At 48.8% G+C, this 26,248-nt stretch overlaps 1 protein-coding gene across 1 annotated transcript in view; it reads left to right on the top strand.

The window, feature by feature from the left end:
• Positions 1–12,196: 12,196 nt before the first annotated feature.
• TNFRSF13B (TNF receptor superfamily member 13B) overlaps positions 12,197–26,248 on the top strand; it is a 71,863-nt gene continuing 57,811 nt past the window's right edge. The window contains exon 1 of the mRNA XM_055305250.1: positions 12,197–12,263. Within this exon, the coding sequence (XP_055161225.1) occupies positions 12,197–12,263 (67 nt within the window). The remainder of the gene's footprint in view (positions 12,264–26,248) is intronic.

Raw genomic sequence — 26,248 nt, 5'->3', positions numbered from 1 at the left:
GGAAGAGGCTTCAGATGAGTGAAGGATAGTGATTGTTGAGTCCTCTGCAGAAGCCTCTTGTGGATGATCTCCTTCACTTCTCAAGATAGCCCCATTTTCCAAATGGGTAAATGAAGGCTCAGAAAGAGGAAGACGCTTGTCCAGGGTCACAAGGGAGTGGTGAGACTGGGATTTGAACCCACCTGTGGGACTCAGTACAGCCTCATTAAAAATAGGGAAAAGGTGGGGCCTAATTCCGACTTCAGGAACCAGGGGGCAGAGAGGGCCGGAGCTCTGGCCAGGAGCTAGGCCTACATCAAGATGTTCACACGATCCTCTTCTCCCTTTCTGCTCTTTCCTTCTCCACAAGTCCCACTGTCCCTGACTAGACTCCTTCCTGGGAGTGCAGGGCAGGGAGCAGAAGAAGGAATGAGGAGGACAGAGGACCCCAGACCTGTGCCCTGCATGGATAGCAGCTCCCTGCAAGTTGAGTGTCAGCTGGCCAAGAAGTGACATGGCATCTGGGGAAGGGAGGGAGGGAGGAGGGAAGGGGCCATTCCTCTTCAAAGGGGTACCCGCCCTCCACTCCCGAGGAACCCTGTTTCTGTTTGTGGAGGTCATCCTAAGCCGGAACCCTGTGCCCTCCCGGGAGGACAGCCTGTTCCTCCCTTGCTTAGGGGCAGATCCCTTGGGCAGCCACCTCTTAGAGCTCTGAATTCCGGAGCATTGAGTATGAATATAAAAAACAAAGCAACTTATGTTCTTTATCTTGGTTCTTGGTTTTAGAGACACAGAAAAATACAACAGAAAGATAAAATAACCTGCCACAGAGAAATAATCACTTTCCCCAATATTTTATGATGGCAAATTCCAAACATCCAGAGCAGTTGTGAGAATCATACAGAGAACTCCCACGTACTCACCACCTAGATTCTGCAGTTCACGTTTCCTCTGTTCACGTACTCACGGCTCCATCCCTCACCCAGCCTCTATTTATCCATCCATTTACCTGATTTTTTGATGTATTTCAAATTAAGTTGAAGACAGCAGTGTGCTCTCCTGAAACTCTGGGCAGCGTGAATGTTAGACTGAAATTACTTTTTAAAAAAGGTACTTTAAGGACACCTGGGTGGCTCAGTCGGTTATAAATCTGCCTTCGGCTCAGCTCATGATCCTGGGATCCTGGGATTGAGCCCCATGTCTGGGTCCCTGCTCAGCGGGGAGCTGCTTCTCTCTCTCCCTCTGTGCCTCTCTCTGCCTGCCGCTCTGACTGCTTGTGCTCTCTCTGTGTCAAATAAATAAGTAAGTAAATAAATAAATAAATAAAATATTTTTTAAAAAACACTTCTAATAAGGAAATTTTCAAATGCACAAAAGTGGAGAGAATTATATGGTTATCCCAGAGCACCTATCACCCAGCCTCAGCAACTGGCAACATTTTTCCAATCTTGTTTCATCTATCCCCCATCTTTTTGTTTAAGTGAAAAATCATGAATTTTCTAAAAGTAAGTTTTACCTTAAAGTTTAAAAGTAGTTACATACTTGTAACCATTGTAATAGTAACTGATTCAGGCATTGGACAGATGGCTCCACTGTGAGGAAAAGCTTGGCAGGGGAACAGGATACTCACACAGAAATATCACTCAGAAATTACATATTAGAGTTGGCCCCAACCTGCTGGGGTTCACGAGTCACCACCTGTGCAGGCGAAAACCCATGTATAACTTTTGAATTCCCCCCAAATTAAGTACTAACAGCCTACCATTGACCAAAAGCCTTACGAAAAACATAAATAGTTGATTAACACATACTGTGTGTCTGTATTATATACTATATTCTCACAATAAAGTAAGGCAGAGAAAAGAAAATGATATTAAGAAGATCATAAGAACAGAAAATACATTAATGGTACCGGGCTGTATTTATTCTCAGAAAAATCTGCATATAAGTGGACCTGTTACAGTTTAAGTCTGTGTTGTTCGAGGGTCAACTGTTGTTCAAGACTCTTTAACCAGCTCATGGGCAAACACGTCCCCCTCTTTCAAAATACACAGTTTTGTATTTTGCCCTCTTTATGTAACATTACATCACGGGCATTTTCCTGTGTTACAAAAATTCCCTCCAAAATGTCACTTTTTAAAAATATCACTCCTTAGTAAATCTGTCCATAATTTCTTTAGCTCTTCCCCTTTGTTGGAGTTTGTTTTTTTTCCTGCCTTTTCACCAGTGTAAATGATACCGCACCAAACAGCTTTAAGTTTTAATTTAAGTAATCTCTACAGCCCACGTGGGTCTCGAACTCACAGCCCTGAAATCAAGAGCTGACTGCTCTTGGGAGTGAACTGGCCAGGCACCCTGAACAGCTTTATATGTTCATCTCTGTGCACCTCTGATCAGTCTCTTCAGGAAGATCCGAAGGAAGGAGAACAGAGGGGAGGACTGCTGGCTTTTAAAGGTATTTGGTAGGTCCTGCCAAGCGGCCTTCCAGCATTCCAGAAAGGTTGTACCAATGGACACGCCCACCAGCAGCGGGGCACCTGCTCAACAGCTCTCTGGCAAGTTTGGAATTATTATAAATCATTAAAACATTTACCAACTGAAGACATCCCCAGTGGATATTGTTGATCTCTTTGATTATGAATATAATAGGTTTTTGGGTTTTTTCTCCTGAGGATCATCTGTTTGCGTCCTCTCCCCTTGCTCTATTTGTGTCCTTTCTCTGTGTGTCATGGAATGTTTTCCTATCCATTTTGGGTGGTTGTGAGGATGAATGTGAGTTGATGTTTGTGAGGAGCTGGAACAGCACAGGGAAAACGTTCTGCCCTGCTGGCTAGGGTGCCACCCCACTGCCAGGGTCAAGCTCCAGTTCTGCTGCTTGTTGGTGGGGCACTTCCCCCTAGCGTGCCTCAGTTTCATTCTCTGTGAAAGGGGTTATTATGAGCATCGCAGGAGCTAGTGCACACATAGTGCTCGGAACCATTTCCCCGTGCACTGAACACTCAACAAAGGCCACCATTATTTGTATATTAAGGAAACCAGGCCTTGGTCCTCTTTGTTGCCAATCACTTCTTTCTCAAATCTGAAAGCTTGTGGGAGTGATTGAGTAGGCTCCCCCCCGCCCCGCCCAGGGAAGGCGTGGTGAGGGACCGAGGCATTTAGTGTTCACTGAGCAATGTCTTGGAAGGAATGTCTACTACTTGAAAACATTCTCAGAGCCATAAAGATAGGCTGCTTGGCCCTGAACCAAAACCCAAATTAGTCCCAAGGAAGATTTCGCAACTTCCTTTGAGAGATGCCTCCCAGCATCCTGGGCTTGGGCTGGAGAGTCCTGCTCCATGGCTAACTCAATTTCCTGCTCTCCCAGCAACTCTCCACACTCCTTGGGTGGAGGCAGCAGGGACTTCAGCCCCCAAAGAGAGCCCTCCCAGGGTTTGGCAGGTGGGACTCACCTCACAGCCAGGTGAGGTCCTGAGAAGGCCCACGCCCTGTTTCCATTCCCTTCCTGTGACTCAGTAGGGGAGGGGCCCTGGTGTCACTCACCCTGTCTTCTCAGCCTGCCCCTCATTCCTGGATTCCTGGGGATCTCTCTGGTCTATGTGGAGGAGCCAGGGCAGCTTGAGCCCAAAGTGGACATCCAGGTTGGGGTGGCTTGAAGAGGCCAGACCCACACTGACTGCCCAGTTGGAGTCACTCACCTCCTGGTCTCTGGAACGTGGCCTAGAATTTGAAGTTGTATCTTGGCCCTACCTCTGTCCCCCATCACCTGACCTCCAGGATGACCCTCCTGTTGGCACAAAGACAACTCCACCCACTGCTTCACACAAACCTCCGCTACCCTTGCTTGAAAAGCAGCCAGCTGTCCAGCATTTTAGAAACTTTTCCCGTGTTTGAAAATCAGGCCAGGGAGGGTCCCTTGCTGTCATGGGAAGGAGCCTATGTGCAGAGCAGGGGTCCCTGTGCCAAGGCCCCCAGCCCCCAAGAGATGACGGCAACAGAATGCCATCAGCTTCAGTCCCCAGGCCAATAAAACCACATGTCTGAGGCCTTCTGGGTCACAGCACCCAGAGCTCTGACCTGGCTTGGCCCCAGAGGACAGGACTAGCCAACTCTCTGCTGAGCTGGAAAAACAGCTCCCTCAGCTGGGACTCAGGCTGCAAGCAAGGGCTGACAGCAAGCCCCAGAGACCGGACACAGACAGGGAGAAACGCTGTGCCCTTAGAGGGCTCTGCAGCCAGAGTAGGAAAGCACGGGACAGGGACAGGCACCAAGGAGAAACCAATGCTGACGTCCAACCAAGGAGGCTATTCCTTCTATAAAAACCCAAAACGAGCATTCTCCAGCAGCGGACTTGACACTTTGGGAGACTGTCCAGAGAAGGAATAGAACAAACTCCTCTTGCATGCAGCGACTTAGACAAACCTCACAGAGGAGGCTAGAGGATCCGGACCCAGAGAGAGCACAAACTGCATGGTTCCATCTCTAGGAAGTTCCCGAGAGTAAGCAAAACTCATGCATCAGTAGGGATGGTATCAGGGCGGTGGCTTCCCTGGAGGCGGTAGGGGGTGGTGCTGGCTGAGAGGAGCACGCGAGAGCCCTCCTGGCTCCTCTGGAAATGGTCTACATCTCCATCTAGAATATGGCTGATGAGTGGTACGGCTATGTTGGTGCACTTTGCAGCATCTCAACAAGAAGAGAGAGTTAGGCTATGGGACCCATTGGAGCCCAGTGCTGCGGATCCTTGAGCGTCAATCCAGTCAGCCTTCCAGTAGCCCAGTGAGGGCAGAGCTAGAACTCACTCCCAGCCACAGGCTCCTGGGAAGGGCTGGTCTGCATGTGAGATCAGAAGGTGCCACGGTGGGTGCCACATTTAGCTTCTGCTTGGGTTTGTTTGCTTTTGAGCAATAAAGCTCGAAAATAGGAAGAAGGGCACAACTCTTCTAGGAAATACTCCCCACACGCAGACCCCCACTGTGGCTTTATGTTCCAAAGTCAGGGGGTGAAGCAAGTCACCTACGGTCATTCACCTGTGACAACCGCATGAGTGCCCCCACCCCATGGAGGGCAGAGCAGAGCCAGGCTCAGTAACAGCAGGTGTCATTGTGTCATTTCACTGCTGGGCCCCAGATGACATCAGCCCTGTGCATGGAGTGGTCATGCTGGCTGACAAACTGGGCAAAGAGGACCCAGTGGTGTCCTGTAACCTGTGGGGGTTGGGGAGGTGGCCAGAGGCTGAGGGCTGCTAGCGTGGGGAGGGCCTACCTATGTCGGTAGACGAGGTGAGTGCGTTTTAAGAGCTGCCCTTGGCTAACCTTCTCTAGGAGTCTAACGGCCTTGCTCTCAGCACTTCCCTGATACTGTTGTCTTCTCAATTTAGTAGTAATAGTAGTGGTAGGAGTAGTAGTCATCATCATTGTCGTTGTTGTCGTGGGCTCCACGCCCAATGCAGGGCTTGAACTCACGACCATGAGATCAAGACCTGAGCCAAGATCAACAGTTGGACGTTCAACTGACTGAGCCACCCAGGCGCCCCGTCTTTTTAATTTACTATTACAGCCATCATGCTGGGAAAGCATGTCAAAAACTTGTTAAGAAGTCATGTGTGCAATTAACCTACTATCCAGTGATTCCATTTCCAGTAATTCTTCCGAAAAGAATTAAAAACAGGGACTTGAATAGATATCGGCATACCCAAGTTCATAGCAGCATTATTCATCACAGCCAAAGATAGAAATGACCAAGTGTCACGGACAGACGAGTGGATAGACAAAATGTGGTCTGTCCATGCAATGGAATATATTCAGCCTTAAAAAGGAAGGAAATTCTGGGATGCCTGGCTGACTTGCTCTCTGGAGCATGTGACTCTTGATCTCAGGGTTTAGGTTTGAGCCCCATGTTGGGTGTGGAGGTTACTTAAAAATAAAATCGTCAAAAAAATTTTTTTAAAAAAAGGAAGGAAATTGTGATGCATGTTACAACATGGGTGAACCTTGAGGACATTCAGTCAAGAGAAATAAGCCAGATACAGAAGAACAAATACTGCATGATTTCATTTACATGAGGTACCCAGTCATCAACTCAGAGACAGAATGTTGGGTTGGATCTGGGGGGAGCCGAAGGGGCAGTTAGTGTTGAATAGATACAGAGTTTCAGTTTTGGAAGATGAAAACATTCTGGGGATGGATGGTGGAGGTGCTTGCTCAACAATGCTAAGCTACCGAATGCCACTGAGCTATACACTTAAAATGTTTAAAATGGTAAATTTTGTGCTATGTATCTTTTACCAGTGGAAAAGTCATTGTGTGACCCCAAAGGAGTTCCTCCCTCTGCCTCATTTCCCCCACCCCACTCCACCCCAACTAAGCTCTGTGCTGAGGGCTGGGGCTGGCAGACTGATTAAATCTTTTTCCAGGCACTGTTTGTCGGACAGAGTCCTATTGTGGACAAGAAGAATGGAACCTGGCATTTGGGATGTACTTTCAGTTGCATGTAACAACAGTGCCTCAAACAGATGGAAACCCATGTCTCCCACATGCAGTCTGGAGGTAGGCTGCGCAGGGCTGGCATGGTGACTCTGCTCCGCCCAGTCGTTTGGAACCCAGGCTCCTCTTTGGCCATCCCCGGGGGGTTCCCCTTGCCCGTGGCTCAACATACCCCTGCATGTCCTTGGTCACATGGGAAAGGAAGTAGAGAAGAGGCACGTTTCCTTCTTTAAGACACTCACGGAGTCTGTGTCCTGGAAAAGGCATGCAGTTGCTGTGTGGTGGATCGGTCGCCCCTGCACTCCCCGACAGGATGTCAGCTGCATCCCACCTTGCTTAGCAGCCATGGAGGCAAGGTGTGTGGCTCCAATCATCCCTCCAGGGAGAAGCGGCCACAGGAAGTGCAGCCAGCTGTCAGCCTCCAGCCTTGGCACATTTAGGAACCTCCTCCGAGGCACACCTTGATGTGGAGTGCTGGGCAGGCTGGCCAAGGCTCCCTGCTGACCCCTGCCAGCCTCATTTGTGGGCTGGGGCCACTCCCATCCTTTTTTTTAAATTTTTTTTTTAATATTTTATTTAGGGTTCCCTGGGTGGCGCAGCAGTTTGGCGCTTGCCTTTGGCCCAGGGCGCGATCCTGGAGACCCGGGATCGAATCCCACGTCAGGCTCCCGGTGCATGGAACCTGCTTCTCCCTCTGCCTATATCTCTGCCTCTCTCTCTCTATCTCTCTGTGACTATCATAAATAAATAAAAATTAAAAAAAAATTAAAAAAAATTTAAAATTTTTTATTTATTTATCCATAGAGACACAGAGAGAGATCAAACCCTGGGCTGCAGGCGGCGCTAAACCGCTGCGCCACCAGGGCTGCCCGGGGCCACTCCCATCCTGCACATCTCCCTCTCCACTTATCACTGGCAGGCCCCCAACACATTTCTTGCAATCCCAAGTCTGTTTTGCCACCGGCTGCTCAGAAGACTCAAACTGACACCTTAGTTCAAGGCTGCATCCCCAGCACACAGAAGGGTGCCTCACACCTAGGAGGCACCCAATGAAATCTCCCGGGTGGACACGAAGATTCAGTAGGCATTCAGTAAATGTGCGTTGACCCAAGCAGACAGCAAAGCAGCTATGAGCCGGCCTTCTGCTGGTTCACCTGAGAGTGAAGTTCCTCCGCCACATTGGCTGGAGCCCTTTGCCAATGAAAACAGGAATGGAAAGTTAGAAGCAGACCTGCCCCAGCCGCTGGGCCCCCTTCCTGCCACCTGCAGGGTGGGGGCTTCCTGAGCCCATGGAGGGCACAGAGGGAAACATCTGCTCCCGGCCATCAGCAGGCTTCACTGGCATGGACATCCTGCCGGTCCCAGTGCTGGGAGCCAGGACTACTAACAAGGAGCCTGCTAGGGCTGGCACCCAGGGCAGCGTGTGCCCCCCTCAAAGCCCACTCAGCCGGATGGGGTTTGCTGACAGTGACTCTTATTTTCCCAACAGCAGCTCCATCTGCGGAGATATTTTCACGGCCACTTAGGACCCCTACTCTCCCTGCTTTAGCCAGGAGGCAAGGACAGCAGCCTCCTAATGGCCTGTTTGTTTACAGCACAACCAGAGCCTGCTGTAGGGGCTTGTGTTGTGTCCTTCCCTGCAGCCCTGGGCTGTGAATGCTGTGAGAGCATGTGACAAACAGTGTGTATGTGATGTGCAGCGTGAGTCTCAAGAGCAGGTAGTGGATGGGTCAGTGAGGAGCTGCAGGTGGCTCAGGCCACAGGGACAGACATGAGGGAGTTTGGTCTGAGAGGCAAGGAGGAGGCACCAGCAGGAGCAGAACTGGAGGAAGCCACAGATGACTCTAGATTGTTCCAGAATCATCTGGATGATTCCTTCTTGGTAGAAATGCTGGCCTTTATGCAGACTTGGAGGGGATGAGCTGGGAGTGTGCCCCACCTGGCAAAGGATGGCGATAAGCAGCTGTGTTGATTGTACTTAAGAAAGGTGTTGCTGTCAGATCAGAGAGCTATAACTGGGCCACATTCTCGAGGTTTCAGGAAGGAGGAATGTGAGAGGGGCATGTCAGGGAAGTGGATGGGGACAGTGGAGGTAGGAGTCCTGGATGGGGTCGTGAGCAAGGCAAAGGGGTACTTGGAATTTGCTCTTATGGGGACAGGGGTGAGAGGATGGCTACCTGGTTTCACACAAAAGACCAGAGAGACTGGGATGGAAGGAGAGTCAAATCTGGAAAGAACAGCAGGTCAGTCTGAAGAGGGAGGCCAAGGAATAGAGCTTAAGAGGGGGATTTCCTAACATAGAAACCAGAAATGACAAAGGAAAAGAAGGACAGATCTGCTTACATCAACATGAAAACCTTCCAAGTACCAACACCAAACAAAACACGTAAATCCCCCTCCACCCGGCTGAAAGTAAAATGATCAGCTGAGAAAGTATTTACAACCTATCGGCCATGACGAAGGGTTAAAATCCATTATGTTAAGAGACCTTACAAATCAGCAAGAAGAAAGCAAACAGATAGCAGTTCGAAAAAGGACAAAAAGGCCACGTGCAGAAGTGCCCACGGCCATCCAACAAAACGTCAAACGTGTAATCCTGGATCAAAGAGGCAGGAAGCAAAGTGACAAGGTGCTACTCTGCCCATCAGGCTGGCACAGATTTAAAAGCGTATACCCAGTATTGCCAAGGATGTGGGGAAAGAACCCTGTGGGGGAGACTATAAATTGGAGCAGTGTTTTTGGTGGGCAACTTGGCAATATCTATCAAGTTACAGAATTATCATATGTACTTTCCCTTTGATCCCAGAGTCCTCATTCTCTGCAATACCAGGAAGTACCCAGGTGTTACCTGTCCCCACACTGGTCCTATGCCAGAAGGTGGAATTCTCCGATTGTCCTAAGAAGATCTGGGCCCTAGGGCGAGTGTGTATTTCTTAGTGACATAAAAGGGTCATCTGCCCCTTGCAGTCAAACCTCTGTGAGCAGGACCAGGTGGCCCTGTTGAGGGAGAAGCTGGGAAGAGAGAATCCTATTGTTTCACTTAGCACCAAACTTGTAGACCTGGTTATAACTATATTAGTTAGAAGTTGTACCCAGCTGCCAGTAGCAGAGACCTGGAAAATAGTGGCTTAGATAAAATAGAGTTTTATTTTCACAGGTCACAGAAGTCAGGGATTCCCTGATTCGTAGGGTAGTTCTAGAGCATCATCAGGAACTCTCAATCCTCCTTCCTTTCTGCTCTATTATATTTAGAGTTTGACTCCATCCTCAAGGTCACAAAATGGCTACTGGAGTGCCAGCCATCATACATATATTCCAGGCAGGAAGAAGAAGGAAGAAAACAAAAAGGATACACACTGGATTTTTGGGAGCTTTCCTGGAAGACCTGCCCTGCGACTTCTGCTTATATCTCATCAACCACCTTTCTTCCCTTGGGAAGTGCGAAATGAAGTCTCCTGGCTACTCACCTACTCACTCTGAGCAAGCTCTTGCTCATCATCCAATCCCAGTTTCCTTTTACCTTATTTGGGATATTGAAAGATAAGGATGCCTCTGATGTTTGCAATTGCTAAAAGCAAGTCAGCTTGGTTTCTGAAACAAAATGCTTTAACAACAGGGGCTTTGCTAGTGTTTCTGGTTCTCTTCCTTCATCATAGACACGCAGTGTACCCTTGGGAAGGGGGCACAGGCCTTTCCTTAAGAACACTAGAGCCTAATCACTGCAGGTGCTTGCTGAGATAAGAAAAGGTTCTATTACATGGTAAGGTCAGGTGGTCCCACGCTCTGTGAGACGGGGAGGGAGGAGATTTATGCATGAATCTTAGGCTGGTTCTGCAAGTGAGCCCAGGAGACAAATGTTTGTGTGCCTGTGGTTTATTCAGAAGCCCCGGTTTCAGCCTGAGAGAAAGTTCCTTCAAGGGAGGGGAGTGGGGCTTTCAGACTTCTGTGCTTGTCATTCATTAGTTGAGTGTCACTGGGGCAGGGGTGGAGGAGAGGCAGCTCCCAGGCACGCCCAGCCCTGCCTGTAGGGAGAAGTGGCTCCAGGAGCCCCAGGGTGTCCTCGGGGAAGGGTGCAAAAGTAGGTGGCTGCAGGGAAGCTGGGCGGTGTGGGGGGTAAGGGTGGGGGAACAGGTGCCTTATGTGCCCTATTTACATTCCCAACACTCCTGAGAGGTCAGATGGAGAATCTGAGGCTCAAGGAAGGAGAGTGACCTGGTCAAGGGTCAGAGCTGGGGCTCTAACCCAGACCTGAGTGCCACGAAAGCCCAGGTTGCCACTAAAGCTTCTAATTCCTTCCTTGGTTGTTCAATAGCTTGACAGGTCTTGGTTGCATGCCTCCTGCATGCAAGGCCTGGGCCTCGGGCCTCCAGAGGGGAGGCTGCCTGCTGCTGGTGCTCCCGCGTGTCACCAGCTCCCAGGCTGAGCCTCGGACTCATCTGGCCATTTCTCCTCTGCGAGGTCACCATCTCTGATGGAATCCAGGCAGCTGGTTCTGGAGACTCTGAGCCACCTGGGGAGTGGGCTCCTGGAAGGTGGGTGGTGAGGTCCCACCAAGGGAGGTCCAGGCAAAGATGGGCCGAAGACGTCTGTGGTTTGACGCCAGCGTTAACCAGGCCGGGACCCACTTCCCCTTGGAGCGAAGCAGGTGACTCACTGAATGACGCGGCCTACAGCTCAAGAAGGGGGCTCTGGCGGAGGCCTCAGAGCCGTGGCTTCTGACACAAGGTGGAAGCTCGAGGGCGGCGGCTGGTGCACAGGCATCCAGGGCTCGGAGCCCTCACACATGCCAGCCTCACCGGGGTGGTGCTGCTTGCTGCCTGTGTGACCTTGGGCAAGTTAACGGAGTTCTCTGGGCCTCCACTTCCTTTCCGTACAATGCAAGAAGGTGTCTCAGAAGTGGGGGTGCCCCGCACATAGTAAACACCCCCCCCCGCCCCAGAGTGGATGAGGATGAGTGTGTGGGCGTTGGCAGGACTTGTCTGGAGGTGGATGGCCCTTCCTCCCTGGCCTTGGGGAAGGCTCCCAGACGCTTCCCTCTAGGCTTCCCCGCTCGGGGTCCCTTTCCCTCAGAGTGCAGCCCTCCCCCCTGGCCTGGCCACACCTCACCCATGTGGATGCATCCGTGACAGGTGGCTCCGGCCTTCTTGCACACAACTAAGGACAATAATAGTGGGAGCTAACAGTTCTCGAGGGCTAAGGATGGCCTGGGTGCCGTGTCGGAGAGCGTTTTCTACAGATTTTCTCATCTCATCCCCCACCCCAGCCATGTGGCTCATTCACCAGCTCCTGGTGGCCCAGGGGCTCTTGGGCCCTGCTGTGCGTCCTGCCCATGTGCCCCAGGCTATGTGCTGGTGGGGGGTGCAGGAGAGTCCCAGGCCCAGCACCCACTAAGGGCTGAGCACAATGGTTGAGCAAAGGAAGGAAGGAGCAAATGTGTGAGGGAAAATTCTGTTCTGTGGGAGTCCTTGGCCTTCTCGTGTCAGGTGACAAGCTGTTCTTGGGGGATTGCTTCCCAGTGTTCTGGGCAATGTCCAGCCAGAGAGGAGCCTAGCAGCTGCCTGGCACTGGCATGGGTGAGGAGGCCAGGACCACCAGGGTTCTGTAGCCGGACTCCTGGCCGCGACGGTGGGCTGGGTGGGAGGGGTGCTCGCCAGGCTCCCAGCACCCCCACTCCCCGAGTTCTCTCCCTCTTCTGGCTTCCTGCCCGGCCCAGGGCTGCCCACAGCTAGCTGCGCCCCATGGGCCCTCGAGGGGAGCCCAGCCCAGCACGAGGGCCACAAGCAGGGGAGGCCCTCAAGGATGCTGGTCAGTGCTATGACAGGGGACCCTGCTGGATGTGGGGGGCTGTGGCAAGCGGGAGGGAGGTGCTTTTGGTGGCAGCCGCTGCTGGTCGGGAGTCATGTGAGCATGGAGCCCAGGTCGCGCGGGCCCACCTCTGGCCCCTTGTGCTGTGTGGTGTGGCCCCAGGCCTACCCGCTCTGTCCTTGGTTTCCTTCTCTGTGAAATGGGATGGAACGGGGCTACTACGGGGAGCCCCCCGGATTCCACGAGCCTGACCAGGCGTCAGGCAGTTCTTGGCCCTGTCCCTTCAATGAGCTCAGGTAGGCTTCCTAACTCGAGGGGACGCAGATGCACAGAGAGGCAGAGTAACTGCCTGGTCCCCCAGCTACTAGGTGGCAGCAGTGGACACCGTGGGTGCCCTGCCCTCCCCCTCCCCCACAGGACCCATCTCTTCATGCCAAAGACAGGGGACACTTGAGACCGCTCCTCAGGGCTTTTTCCAGCTGCAAAAGCAGGTGAACAGAAACAGCTAGGGAGCCAGGGAGTCACTGCCCAGGAAGCAGTTCTCAGCCACCAGGGGTGCGGGATTGGTGGATAGCAACCCCAGCTCTGCCCTTCACTTGGGGGGCATTGTCCACGCTTTCTCCCAGGGCTCCACGGCAGGCCCGAGCCCCAGGAGCCAGGCGGTGATGGCCTTGATGGCACACAGTTCGCTGGTTCCTTCCCTGCCCTGCCCTGTGTACCTGCTCCCTGACAGCACCTTCCAGATCAAGTCCTTGCCCCTGAACCCTTGTTCCAGGGGTTTACTCTGCAGAAGGTGGGCTCCACAACCCATATTCCTCAGCACAATTGTGGTACCACCCGTTCAGAAGGTGAGGCTGAGCCCTCAGGAAGAGGGTACCACCCAGCAGAAGCCAGAGTCACCTGTGTGCTGTCATCTGGGGACAGGAAACCATCCTTGCAAGGTCCCTCTTGACTCCTACTTTCCAGCACTTAATATAGCTGCAGGCAGCCTGACTAGTGTCATTCCCTCAGTGACAATGAAACGTTTCAAGAAGATGTAGGTACAAGGTTCCCGAGCCTCTGAGATCCTCACAGAGACCTTCTTTCTGGCCCCTCACCCTCTACCTGTCTCATAGTATCCCTCACTGATGAGAGGCTTTTAGTTTCCACTTGCATACCTTCAGGGACAGGGGGCTCACTACCTATCAAGATCACTTCTCTAATCATTTGAAAGCTTGTCTCTCTACTGAGTCCATGTCTACCTCTCCACTAGCCTGGTTCTACCATCTGGATGGCAATGAACATCCTATTGGCGTGGAGGAGCCAGGGCCCAGGTAATGCGACTCCTGAGCTGTCACTGTCACTTCCCTTAGGTCTTCTTGGACTGCTGAGCTTCAGACAGACCAGGCACTGCAAGCCTTCACTTCTTCCTCCTCCTCAACATGAGCACATTCTCTGCTTCTGAATGCACTAGGCTGCTTTGAAGTATTTACATGTCACATGAATACAGTTACATAAATATTACGTGTGCATGATCTTAAAGATCATAAGTACGGAGGTTTGAAGGTGAAAAGAAGTTTCTTTTTCTTTGTTTCTTTCTTTCTTTCTTTTTTATTTTTTTTAAATATATTTGAACGTGGGACATTTTCAGAAGAGTGACAGGCGTAGGTGGTTCTGTTTCGGAAACCTGCCTTCCCTGGCTTCTCAGCTCAGCTGGACGGCTGCAGGATTAATCAGTTGAAAATCTGCTTATTCTCTCCCCGATCTGGGTTTAGAGCTCACGTTGCAAGCACAAGCCCACATTCCTGATGTCAGAGAGTGGGCTTATTCTACGATGATGGGTACCCACGCTTAGAGAGGGTCCTTAAGAAGCAGGCGCTGGCAAGACAGAGAGACCTCCCACGCAGAGCTTATGGTCTAGCAGGGGAGCAGGCTGCCAGCATCACCTGTCACAGGAGTGGCCAGAGCCCCCAAGGAGGGAGGGCTGCACAGAACTCCAACAGCTCATAATGGGGATGTTTGTTCTAGTCTGGGCAAAGGTTTCCTAGAGAAAAGACTTTGTTCTATTTTTACTTTTGTTATTGTACAAACTATGCACCCTTAAGTAGACAGCTTGGTGAACTTACCAGTGTGTACCACCATGCCACCACCATCGTGACCAAGAGAGAACATTTCCCCTTGAAGGTTCCCTATGCCCCCCCACCCCAGGCCAGCTGGCACTTACCCCCCAAAGAAACCATTCTTCTCAGATGTTTGCCTTGGATTAATTTCTCTTCTTTTTGAGCTCCATATGAATGGAACCATATGGAATGTGCTCCTCCGTGTCTGGCTTCTTCCACTGACAATCATGTCCATGAGATGCATGCACGTCGTGGCGCATGGTAGTAAGCTGTGCTTTTTCATTGCTCTATAACCTCCCATTGCATGAAGTATACCATCAGTTGTTGATGTATTCTTTTGATGGAATTTCGGGTTGTTCCAATTTTCATCTACTAAGAATAAAGATGCTATGAGAAAGTGGCATTTTTTAGCTGAGTAAAATTTAACTTGATATGTAGAGGTAGAGAGGGTGGGGAGGAACATTCGAGAAGGAAGGAATGACCCTGGCAAAGGCCTTTGGCAGGAGGGATCCTGCAGGTGGGTGTGGCTGATGGGGAGCCCTTCCTGGCCTCACATTTCCAGGAACGTTAGCAGTGTTGATCGGGCCGAGCCCCTGCTGAACCGGCCTGGTGTGTGGCCCTCTGCATGGCTTCCCACTCTTCATATGCCTTCCCGACCTGTAGAGGCCAGACAGCTAAAAGACTGCATTTGCCAGGCTCCCTTGCAGCTCGGCTCTGGATAGGAGCTAGGGTCCATCAAATAAGCAAGTGGCATGAGGTGAAGGAGGCAGAGGGAGGAGGGCCTTCTTCTTGCTGCTTTGGCTGTGTTGTGTCCTCTGACAGGGTCATTGGGTCGTGAGATTTTTCTGCAGCAGCATCCCAGCATCTGGTCTTGGGCTGCTGAGCTGTGGGGCGGGGCCTGATCCCAGCTCCCTGCACCCAGGGGAGATGTGCTTAAAGTGATGCCCCTGATTGTCCACCTGGCGGTGGTGGAAGGAGCAGCACCCTCCCACCCTGTAGGCAGGTCCTGCAGGGACCCGGAGACCCGCCCCCAGAGGCCCAGCCAAGGATCTCTCACCCAGCCTTCTCAATGATTTCAGAAGTACCCGTCACTACATCAAGCCCCACATGCTCCAAACACCTGGAGGTGCCATCTCACACCCATGGGGACGGCCACTATCAAAAAACCAGAAAGTAAAAATGTTGGTGAGGATGTGGAGAAATTGGAACCCTTGTGCACTGCTGGTGGGAACGTAAAATGGAGCAGCTGCTATGGAAAGCAGTTGGCAGTTCTTCAAAAATTAAAAATAGCGTCACCATATGATCCAGCAATCCCACTTCTGGGTATATATCCAAAGAATTGAAAGCAGGTTCTCCAAGAGATATTTGCACTCCCCTGCTCATTGCAGCGTTATTCACAGTAGCCAAGAGGTGGGGGCAGCCCAAATGTCCATCGACAGGTGAATGGATATGCAAAATGTGGTATGTGCACAGAATAAAATATCTTTCAGCCTTAAAAAGCAATGAAGTCCTGTCACAGGCTACAACATAGATGAGCCTTGGGGACACCATGCTAAGTGAAATAAACCCATTCCAGAGAGACAGATACGGTACGATTCCATTTCTATGAGGTTCCTGGGATCATCAAATCCACAGAGACACCAGAAAGGTGGTTGCCAGGGGCTGGGGGCAAGGGAATGGGGAATTAGTGTTGAGTGGTGATAGAATTTCAGCTTTACAAGAGGAAAAGTGTTCTTTTCATTAAAATGGTAAATTTTATTTTATGTGTATTTTACAAGTGCCCCCTCCAGCTAAAAAATAACCCCTCTGAAATACCTGGAAAAGTTTCCCTGCTGCAAGTTTTTCACCCCTCGGTCAGAGCCTTTACATGTGTCATCTTGACCGCTATGCACAACCTCCATGAAAGACAGATGCACTAACTGGGGACCACCTGACAACCAAGACCCCGAAAATCAGTGAGAAGCGTGAATACCATGGCTGGCGAATGGTCTGGCTGGGACTGGATTTCGTACCTGAGCCCAGATTCTGTGTTCTTTCTACTACAAAACATTCCCCTTCTCTGCCTCCTCTGGCCCCCCACTGCCCGCATAAAGAAGGGAGGAGGGGAGGAGGGGAGGCCTTTGGGGAGCCAACATTTTCATTTCCCAGAGAGAAGAGGAAGAGGAAGAGCACTGCCCAGTGATTCCATGGGAGGAGGGTGGGCTGCTTTTGCCTGTACAGCAACTGCCCTCCTGAACAGCCTGGGGGCAGACCCCCTTCCTTGTTCTCAGTGCATTTGGATCGAGTGGAGTTGCAGATGGGGGGGGGGTGTAGAATGGGCAGGGGGGCTGAAGCAAGCCTCAGAAACAGGAGATTGGCTCCAAGTGGCCCAAGGCTGAGCCTCCAAACAGTTCCAGCCAGGCCATCCTGAGTGTGCAGGACACTGATGCTCCTGTGGACATTTCCCGTAAGGTCACACATTCTGACTACACCAGGATTTCTAAGCAGGGACTCTGATGGGGAGCATGGAGGGACCCATTGCCCTCCTGGGCCCTAGCTGAGTCCTGCATCCCAGGACGTGTCCTCCACTGCCACCTCCATTATATCCTTACATGGAACAGCATTAACTTTTTGAGGCACACACACACCCTTGGAAGGGAAAAAGATCCCGTCTTATCTGAACCTTGGGGACAGTGACCTGCAGAGTGAGGGTAGCTCGGGCCCTGCCTGAGGACTTGTCAGGAAGGCAAACCAGCTGGGTGCAGTGACGCTCACCCACCAACATCAGCTGTCCTGCCGTCCCACCAGGAGGCAGGGGGGGGGGGCGGGCGGGGGCGGCTCCTCAGCCCTCAGCCTGCCCCAGGACCTGGAGAAGTGCTGGAGCATGAGCCAGGAGTGCCACCTACTGGTAACAAGCTGAAGAGCCTGTGCCCTTTGGAGGGGCCACCCACAACCAAGGGACAGAGGTGCCTTCCCGACAAGTTTTCTCTCCAGGCCACAGGGGCTTGCTGGGGCTGCTGTGGCAAAGTACTCCAAATGGGGACCTAAAGCAACAGAATTTTTTTTCTCCCAGTTCTAAAGGCCAGCCTCACAAATCAAGGTCACTATCCTCCAAAAGCTCTCGGGGAAGGCCCTTCTTTGCCTCCTCCCTAGCTTCTGGTGGCAGCCAGCATTTCTTGTCATTCCTCTGCTGCAAACACACCCCTCCAATCTTGGCCTTCATCTTCAGGAGGCCTCCTTGCCTGGGTATCCTCATCCAGATTTCCCTCTTCCTGTAAGCACACGGGTCATTGGATCAGAGCCCACCCTAATCCAAGACATTATCTTGACTTGATCACATGTGCAAAGACCCTCTTTCCAACTATGGTCATATTCGCAGTCCAGGTGGACAGGAATCTCGGGGACACACTATTAAGCTTACCACAGAGGCCCAACTCAAGTGCTGCCTCCTTCAGGCAGTCCTTCCCTATCCACCGGGTCCATCTCCCATCCTGAACCCCAGTAAGGCCTGTGAGGCCTCTGGGTCCAGTCTGCCCCACATCGCACTGGACACATGAGTTGTAGATGTAGAAGAGCATGATGGGCCCTCCTACGTCTCCCTTACATCTGCCTCTCGAGACCCAGCTGAGGCATCACCTCCTCTGGGAGGCCCAATCCATGCCCCCAGCCCCTCTCCTGTCCTGGGCATAGGTGATATAGGTGGAACAGACCCCAGGTTAGTGCTCAAAATGCAACAGGATTCCTGCTTTCCGCTCCTTGGGTCACCATCATTGACATCTAGAAGTGGAATGCTCAAAATGGGAATCAGCTTTTATAGGACAAACTCGTGGAAAGAGCTCTCAGATTTTCATAGAGCAGCATCCGCTTCATAAAATGCATCGCAAGAAGGCCTGCTTTTATTGAGGTTGTTTAGTGCAAGGGCTACAGTTGGTGTGGTTTAAGGCAGCAGCACAGTGAATACTGTTGTCCATGGTGCTTAATTTTGGAAGAGGTGTGGGTCCCTGCCAGCCAGCCGTGCCAAAAACAATGTTCAAGATTGATTTGATTCAAGTGCTTTTAAAGAATAGGGATGCTTTGGGTAGGAGAGTGGCTTTCTGCCTAAAGCCGTTCTTACATATGGCAGACCGGGCAAACCGCTATGGCCCATGGAAGCAGCAGAAGGGAAATTGGTATATGGAAATGTGCCTTTGAGATCAAAATGTTTGAAAATGGGAATCAAATAGGGAGAATGCCAAAAAAGGAAAAAGAAAGTCACAACAACACCTGATGCCAAATTTGGAAACTAGAGGAAAGGAGTGGTGGGGGAGGTGGGCAAATGATCCATTGCAGAGCCAACCTGATCCAGCCAGGGGATGCCTTGGGGATCCTGTTTGCTTCCTCTCATATGGAAAAAAAGCATTTTTTCATAGTAGATAACAATTACGATGATATGGAATGACAATCATTAATGTTATATCACCTCTTTTTTTAAAAAAGATTTTACTTATTTATTCATGAGAGACACACAGAGAGAGGCAGAGACACAGGCAGAGGGAGAAACAGGCTCCCCGTGGGGATCCTGTTGTGGGATTTGATTCCAGGACCTCAGGATCACAATCTGAGCTGAAGGCAGACGCTCAACCACTGAGCCACCCAGACGCCCCACACCTATGTCTGTTGATGGCATTCCATACTTTTCATTAAAACCATTGTAAGCAGCTGCAAAACATTCTTTCCACTGGGGTGAACATGGCCTTTAACTGACCTCTATTCACTGGATATACAGGAGCTTTCCAGTTTTGGACTTTAAAAATGATACTTACGTGTATTGTTTCTTCTGGATGGATCCCTGGGAGTGGAATTTCTAAGTCAACAAAAGGGAGAATGATTTTTAAGTTTCTTTATCAGAGATTTCAAACTGTTGGCTGTACAGCCAACTTGGCTCTTAGCTGAGTTGGACTTGGCCCATGCAATTTCTTTTAAGGTATGGCAATGTTTAAAAGTAAGACTATTTCCCATTAGAATTCAGATTTCCACTAATCTTGGAAAATCAGGGCTGCCCAATTAATGTAATATGCCACATGAAGATAATAAAAGGGAAAAGGCCTCATAATCATCTCATTTAACACAGAAAAGGCATTTGATGAAAGCTGACATCCCTTATGATAAGACACTAAACTGGGAATAGAGGAAACTTCTTCAGTGTGATAAAGAGTGTTATGAAAAGCCCACAGCTGACATCATACTCAGTGGTGAAAGATGAGAGCTTTCTCCCTGAGACAGAAACAGGGCAAGGATGCCTGCTTTCACCACTGCTATTCAACAGCATGCTGGAATTCTAGCCAGAGCAATTAGGCAAGAAAAAGAAACAAAAGACATCCAAATTGGAAAGGAAGAAGTAAAACTATCTGTATGCACAGATGACATGATCTTATATGTAGAAAATTCAAAGAATCCACTTAATTAGTTAGTGTTAATAAATGAATCCAGCAAAGTTGCCAGGTAGAGGATCAATACCCAAAACTTAGTTGTATTTTTATACTAGCAATGGATAACCCCAAAAGGAAACTAAGAAAAATAATACCATTTATAAAGGCATCCAAAAGAATAAAATACTTAGTTATAAATTTAAGCAAAGATGTTAAAGATTTGTATAAAGAAAATTACAAAATATTGCTACAAGAAATTAAAGAAGATCGAAATGCATGGAAAGATATCCCATGTTTATGGACTGAAAGACTTAACATTGTTAAGATGCAATACTACCCAAAAGCAATCTACAGATTCAGTGCAATCCTCCCCAAATTCCTAGTGGCTTTTTTTTTTTTTGGTAGAAATGGAAACGCTGATCCAAAAATTTATATAGAGGGATCCCTGGGTGGCACAGCGGTTTGGCGCCTGCCTTTGGCCCAGGGTGCGATCCTGGAGACCCGGGATCGAATCCCACATCGGGCTCCCGGTGCATGGAGCCTGCTTCTCCCTCTGCCTCTGCCTCTCTCTCTCTCTCTGTGACTATCATAAACAAATAAATTTAAAAAAAATAAAAAACAAAAATTTATATAGAAATATAAGGGATCCTGAATAGCCTAAACAATCTTAAGAAAGAAAAACAAAGTTGGAGGAATCACACCTTCTGGTTTTAAAACTTACTATAGTGGTGCCTGAGTGGCTCAGTCAGCTAAGCATCTGACTCTTAATTTCAGCTCCAGTTGTGATCTCGGGGTCCTGGGATCAAGTCCCACATCAGGCTCCATGCTCAGTGCAGGGTCTGCTTGAGATTCTCTCTCCCTCTTCTGCCCCTCCAGCTTGTGCTCTCTCTCTCTTCCTGTCTCTCTCTAAAATAAAAAATAAAATCTTAAAAAAAAAAAAACTTACTACAGAGCTACAGTACTCCAAACAGTATGGGACTAGCATAAGGATTAACATATAAGGGATCCCTGGGTGGTGCAGCGGTCTGGCGCCTGCCTTTGGCCCAGGGCGCGATCCTGGAGACCCGGGATCGAATCCCATATCGGGCTCCCGGTGCATGGAGCCTGCTTCTCCCTCTGCCTGTGTCTCGGCCTCTCTCTCTCTCTCTGTGACTATCATAAAATAAAAATAAAATTAAAAAAAATACAGAAGGATTAACATATAAATAAGTGGAATAGCTTGAGAGTCCACAAGGAAATCCATATATATAGGATCATTTTTATATCCACATGATCACTCAATGTGGAAAAAATAGTCTCTTCAACAGATGGTGCTGGGACAAATGCATTTTCACATAAAAGAATGAAGTTGGACCCCTACCTCACACCATATATGAAAACTGATTTAAAATGGATCAAGGACCTAAAGGTAAGAGTAAAAATTATAAAGCTCTTTGAAGACCAAGAAGAAAAGTGTCATACATTGGATTTGGTAAAGATTTTTTGGATATCACATTAAACACAAAGGCAACAAAAGAATACACAGATAACTTGGACTTCATTAAAATTAAAAATGGGGGACACCTAGGTGGCTCAGCAGTTTAATACCTACTTTTCTTTGGCCCAGGGTGTGATCCTGGAGTCCTGGGATCGAGTCCCACATCGGGCTCCCTGCATGGAGCCTGCTTCTCCCTCTGCCTGTATCTCTGCCTCTCTCTTTCTGTGTCACTCATGAATAAATAAATAAAATGTTTTTAAAAAATTAAAAATGGGCAGCAAAAAACACTATCAAGAGATATGCTTCTGGGATGCCTGGGTGGCTCAGCGGTTGAGTGTCTGCCTTGGGCTCGGGGTGTGATCCTGGAGTCCTGAGATTGAGTCCCACATCAGGCTCCCTGCAGGGAGCCTGCTTCTTCCTCTGCCTGTGTCTCTGCCTCTCTCTGTCTCTTATGAATAAATTTAAAAAAAATTTTTAAAAAGAGATAGGCTACCCATGGAATGGGAGAAAATATTTAAAAGCATATAGCTAATACAAGTATAATATCCAGAATAAAGAACACTTATGACTCAACAACAAAAAGGCAAACAATTCAATTTTTAAGTGGGCAAAAGACTTGAATAGACAATCCGCCAAAGAGGACATCCAAATGGCCAGCAAGCCCAGGAAAATATGGGTAATGTTATTAGGAAAATGTAAATCAAAACCACAATGAGATACCACTTCATGCCCAGTAGGAGAAAAATGAAAACAAAAAAGGGGGGGAAATCATTGGTGTGGATGTGGAGAAATTTGAACCCTCCTACATTGCTCCTGGGAGTGTAGATGGTGCAGCTGCTATGGAAAACAGTTTGACAGTTTCCCAAAAAGGTAAACGTAAAATTACCCTATGACCCCAAATTCTCACTCTTAGGTATATCTACAAAAGAATTGAAAACAAAGACTTGCACACAAATTTTCAGCATTATTCACAACAGTTAAAAGGTGGAAACAATCTGTATGTCCATCAGTTGATGAAGGGATACCCAAAATGTGGTCCATCTGTACACTGGAATATTATTCAGCCATAAAAGGGAATGAACTGCTGATACATGCTACACCATGGATAAATCTTAAAAACATTCTGATTTTTTGTTTGTTTTCGTTTTTTATTTTTTTAAGATTTTATTTACTTATTCATGAGATACACACACACAGACAGAGAGAGAGAGAGAGAGAGAGAGAGAGAGAGACATAGGCAGAGGGAGAAGCAGGCTCCATGCACGGAGCCTGATGTGGGACTCGATCCTGGGACTCCAGGATCGCACCCTGGGCCAAAGGCAGGCGCTAAACTGCTGAGCCACCTAGGGATCCTCCTGTTTTTGTTTTTTAAATATTTTAGTTATTTATTCACAAATACAGAGAGAGAGAGAGAGACAGAGACACAGGCAGAGGAAGAAGCAGGCTCCGTGCAGGGAACTCAATGCGGGACCTGATCCCAGGACCCCAGGATCACGCCCTGAGCCAAAGGCAGACACTCAACCACCGAGCCACCCAGGTGTCCCTAAAAACATTCTGTTAAGGAAAAAAGCCAGATACAAAAATCGTATAGTGTATGTTCCATTTTGATGAAATATCCAGAATAGGTGATAGAGAGAGGAAGCAGAGTAGTGGTTGCCAGGACTGAGGGGCGGATGGATTGCAGAGGGGCTGCTGAAAGGGATGGGGCTTCCTTTTGAGGTGATGAAAAGATTCTAGAACTAGATAGCAATGATTGTGGCTCCCTCTCAAGCCCTCAGCTGGGACACCTTGCATAGTCAGGTAAGAGACAGGACTACTCTGGCCTCTGTGAGTTGATGTCAGTTACCTTCATCACGGGGCCATCTTCCTCCAAAACTCTCTGGAGTAAGACCCACCATGGGGCTTGTGCTTAGAAGAATTACAGTGGGTTTAGCCAATAGTATTTTCCTAAACCTGAAAGTGACAAAAGCTTATCTATTCTCTTTGCAAAGAAATATCTTTGCATCTTCCACAGCACCTAGGAAATGCCTTGCACTATAGATATCCAATATGGCTTTGTTCATTTCCATTATTTAGATCTTCTTGTTGTCCCACACCCCCATGGAGGGATAATAACTAGTAACCAGCATATGGGGTGAACCAAAAAGAGAACTGTCCTTCATTCCTGTGTTCACCCAACATTCATCAAACATGGTACATACTAGGCTTTGTGAGCAGGTAAGAGCTGAAACAGTGTCACTGTGCATTTATCAGAGTCTAATTAGGAGACAGAAACCACACCATCACTGGAATAGAGAATGTTTAATACAAAGGATTGGTGTAACAAGGGAGTCACTAAACAGAAGTAAAGATAATTCTAAATAATAATATTTATTATTATTAAATATTATTATTATTAATATTATTAATATTATTATTAAAGAGCAGAATAAGGAGCAGCCACTACACCCAGAGCTGAGATGGAGCACCCAAGGGAGAGCCCATCACCCTTCCTCCCAGACCTCAGTAGATAGGGCACGGAGGTGGTACACTGCATGGCAGAGGAATGGAGAGCCTGCATAGCTTGCTCTAAATCCACCCCCGGCAGTGCTAGGGGAAGCTGCCCACAGGAGGGCGCCATGCCTCAGAACTTGGGGAAAGACTTCTCTAGAAGGTGCCTGGGGAAGTTGATGCTTCTGTGGGTGTGTGCACATGCGCTATTCGGGATAGGATGGTCAGGGAGGATCTTTCTGATAAAATGATATTTGAACAGAGACCTGAAAGAAAAGAGGCAATCATGATGTAGCTATTTGGTAGAAGAGCATTCTAAGGCTCGAGACCAATATGGGAACATGAGCTTTTATTCTGAATAATACATATGCAATTCCAAACAATAAATACACAAGTACATGTAAGAGATTATGGGAGTTTGGAAGAAGGAATGATTGCCCCTGGTTTGGGCTGGGCTGGGAGAAGCAGAAGATTCAAGAAAGAGTGTTGACTGGGTGATGGGCACTAGGAGGGCACTTGATGGGATGAGCACAGAGTGTTACACTATATGTTGGCAAACTGAATTTAAATTTAAGAAATACAAACTCTTAGAGCAGTATATATGATAATACCACACAAGTGTAAGCTTCTACTCTCCCAACAAACCGTGTTTCCCTGCACTTTCTGGGAATCCTGGCACTGCCAAGTGGACAGTCTGTAAAAAAAGAAAGAAAAGAAAGAGTGTCGATGAACCAGGAGGAGGGAAGAGCGCATTTGGAGAGGCATAGGCATGGCATAGGAGCTGGAGCCTCTGGAGTAGGGGCTGCCTGAGAGCAAAGAGGTTCCCTGAAGACCTGCCCTGTCCTTGGCAGACCTGTATCAGTGAGATAAAATGCAGAGCAGTGCCTTCTGATAGAACTTTCTGTGATGTTTGGAGATGGTCTCCATCTGCACTGTCTAGTATTGTAGCCACTAGCCACTATTGAGCACTTGAAATGTGCCTAGTAGCACTGAAAAACTGAATTTTTACATTTAAATTTAAATTGCCACAAGAGACTGTGCACTGAAGAGTGCAAGTCCAGACTCTTGTTGCTTATATGCACTGTGTGAACAGATTCCACCTAATTCCCCCTCCTCCCCTGCCTTAACTGAATAGAAGTCACATGGGTGCTAAGCAACCAGGACCTTGCCTTGCTGACCTCCTCGCCATGTCCTGCCCAGCCATTTGGTCTAGGCCACGCTGAAACCCTCAAAGTCAGCTCATTATCGCATCTCCTTCTGAGTTAGCAGTCGGCAGATCTTTCCATTCTACTCAAAAAATTGTTTTCGGTTTGCGTATAAACCTTGTTCTTTGGCTGCCCGGTTCGTCATCTGGTCTCCCAAACATCTGCTCCTCTTGTAACAGGAGCGAGAAGGTCAAAACAAAACCCCACAGACACACCAGATGGCCTAGTCTGACATCGGCACCCACCTTTTCTACCAGGAGCCAAGAATATTCAGGTTGCTAATTTGAACCTAAATAGTGAAGTCCTCTCCCTCTCTCCTCTTTGGGTTCTTATTCTGTAATTTCAGTTTTCAAAAACAAAACCCTTCCACATGCAAAGTTCTTAGAACGGTTGTGGTCTCCAGTACGTTCCTTGTAAGAAAAATGCATTTTGCCTGTGGTTTTACAGTTTCATCATCCCATGTAGGAGTTGTGCAGTTTTGAAGGAAGGCTAGCACAAAGCTGTACCTGAAGGGGATCAGATGTGGAGCATCTTAGATCAGCAACCAGTGCAAACCAGGGCTTCTCGGGATTCCTGGGTGGCTCAGTGGTTAAGTGCCTGCCTTCAGCCCAGGGCATGATCCTGGAGACCCAAGATCAAATCCCATGTCAGGCTCCCTGCATGGAGCCTGCTTCTCCCTCTGCCTATGTCTCTGCCTCTCTCTCTCTCTCTCTCTCTCTCATGAATAAATAAATAAATAAATAAATCTTTAAAAAAAAAAAAAACAGGGCTTCTCAATGTCAGCACTACTGACATTTGTCGTGGGGCTGTTATGTGCGTTGTAGGATGTTTAGCAACATCCCTGGCTTCTCCCCACTAGATGCCAATGGAACCAGTCCCCGACCCACACACCACCATTGGGACAACTAGATATGTCTCCAAACATTGCCCCACATCCCCTGGGAAGCAGAACTGCCTGGGTTGAGAGTCACTGGCTAGATAGACAGCCCTCCTCTCATTCAGGTTCTAAGACTGCCAAAGTCACCACACCCCTAGCCTTGGGGATTAAAGTGTAAATACTCTGGACCCCCAGCAAGTAAGCGTTTCACTAGACAGTGTTACATGTGGGTTTCTAAGCCATAAAGTAGGAAGCATACACTCCGTGAGAGAGTCACACCAACATTCTTTGTTCATCGTGTCTGAGTGTCAGATACTTCCTATTACCATGTGGTAATGAATAAACATATAGACTTAATTCATTTAACAAATATTTATTGCCTACTATGTGCCAGGCACTGTTCCAGGCACTCTGTGGATCAGTTGGAGTACTCCAGAGAAACAGAATTAT

This window comes from Nyctereutes procyonoides, unplaced genomic scaffold (assembly GCF_905146905.1).
Source record: "Nyctereutes procyonoides isolate TBG_1078 unplaced genomic scaffold, NYPRO_anot_genome, whole genome shotgun sequence".
Taxonomy (NCBI): domain Eukaryota; kingdom Metazoa; phylum Chordata; class Mammalia; order Carnivora; family Canidae; genus Nyctereutes; species Nyctereutes procyonoides.
This window is presented reverse-complemented; position numbering and strand designations above follow the sequence as displayed.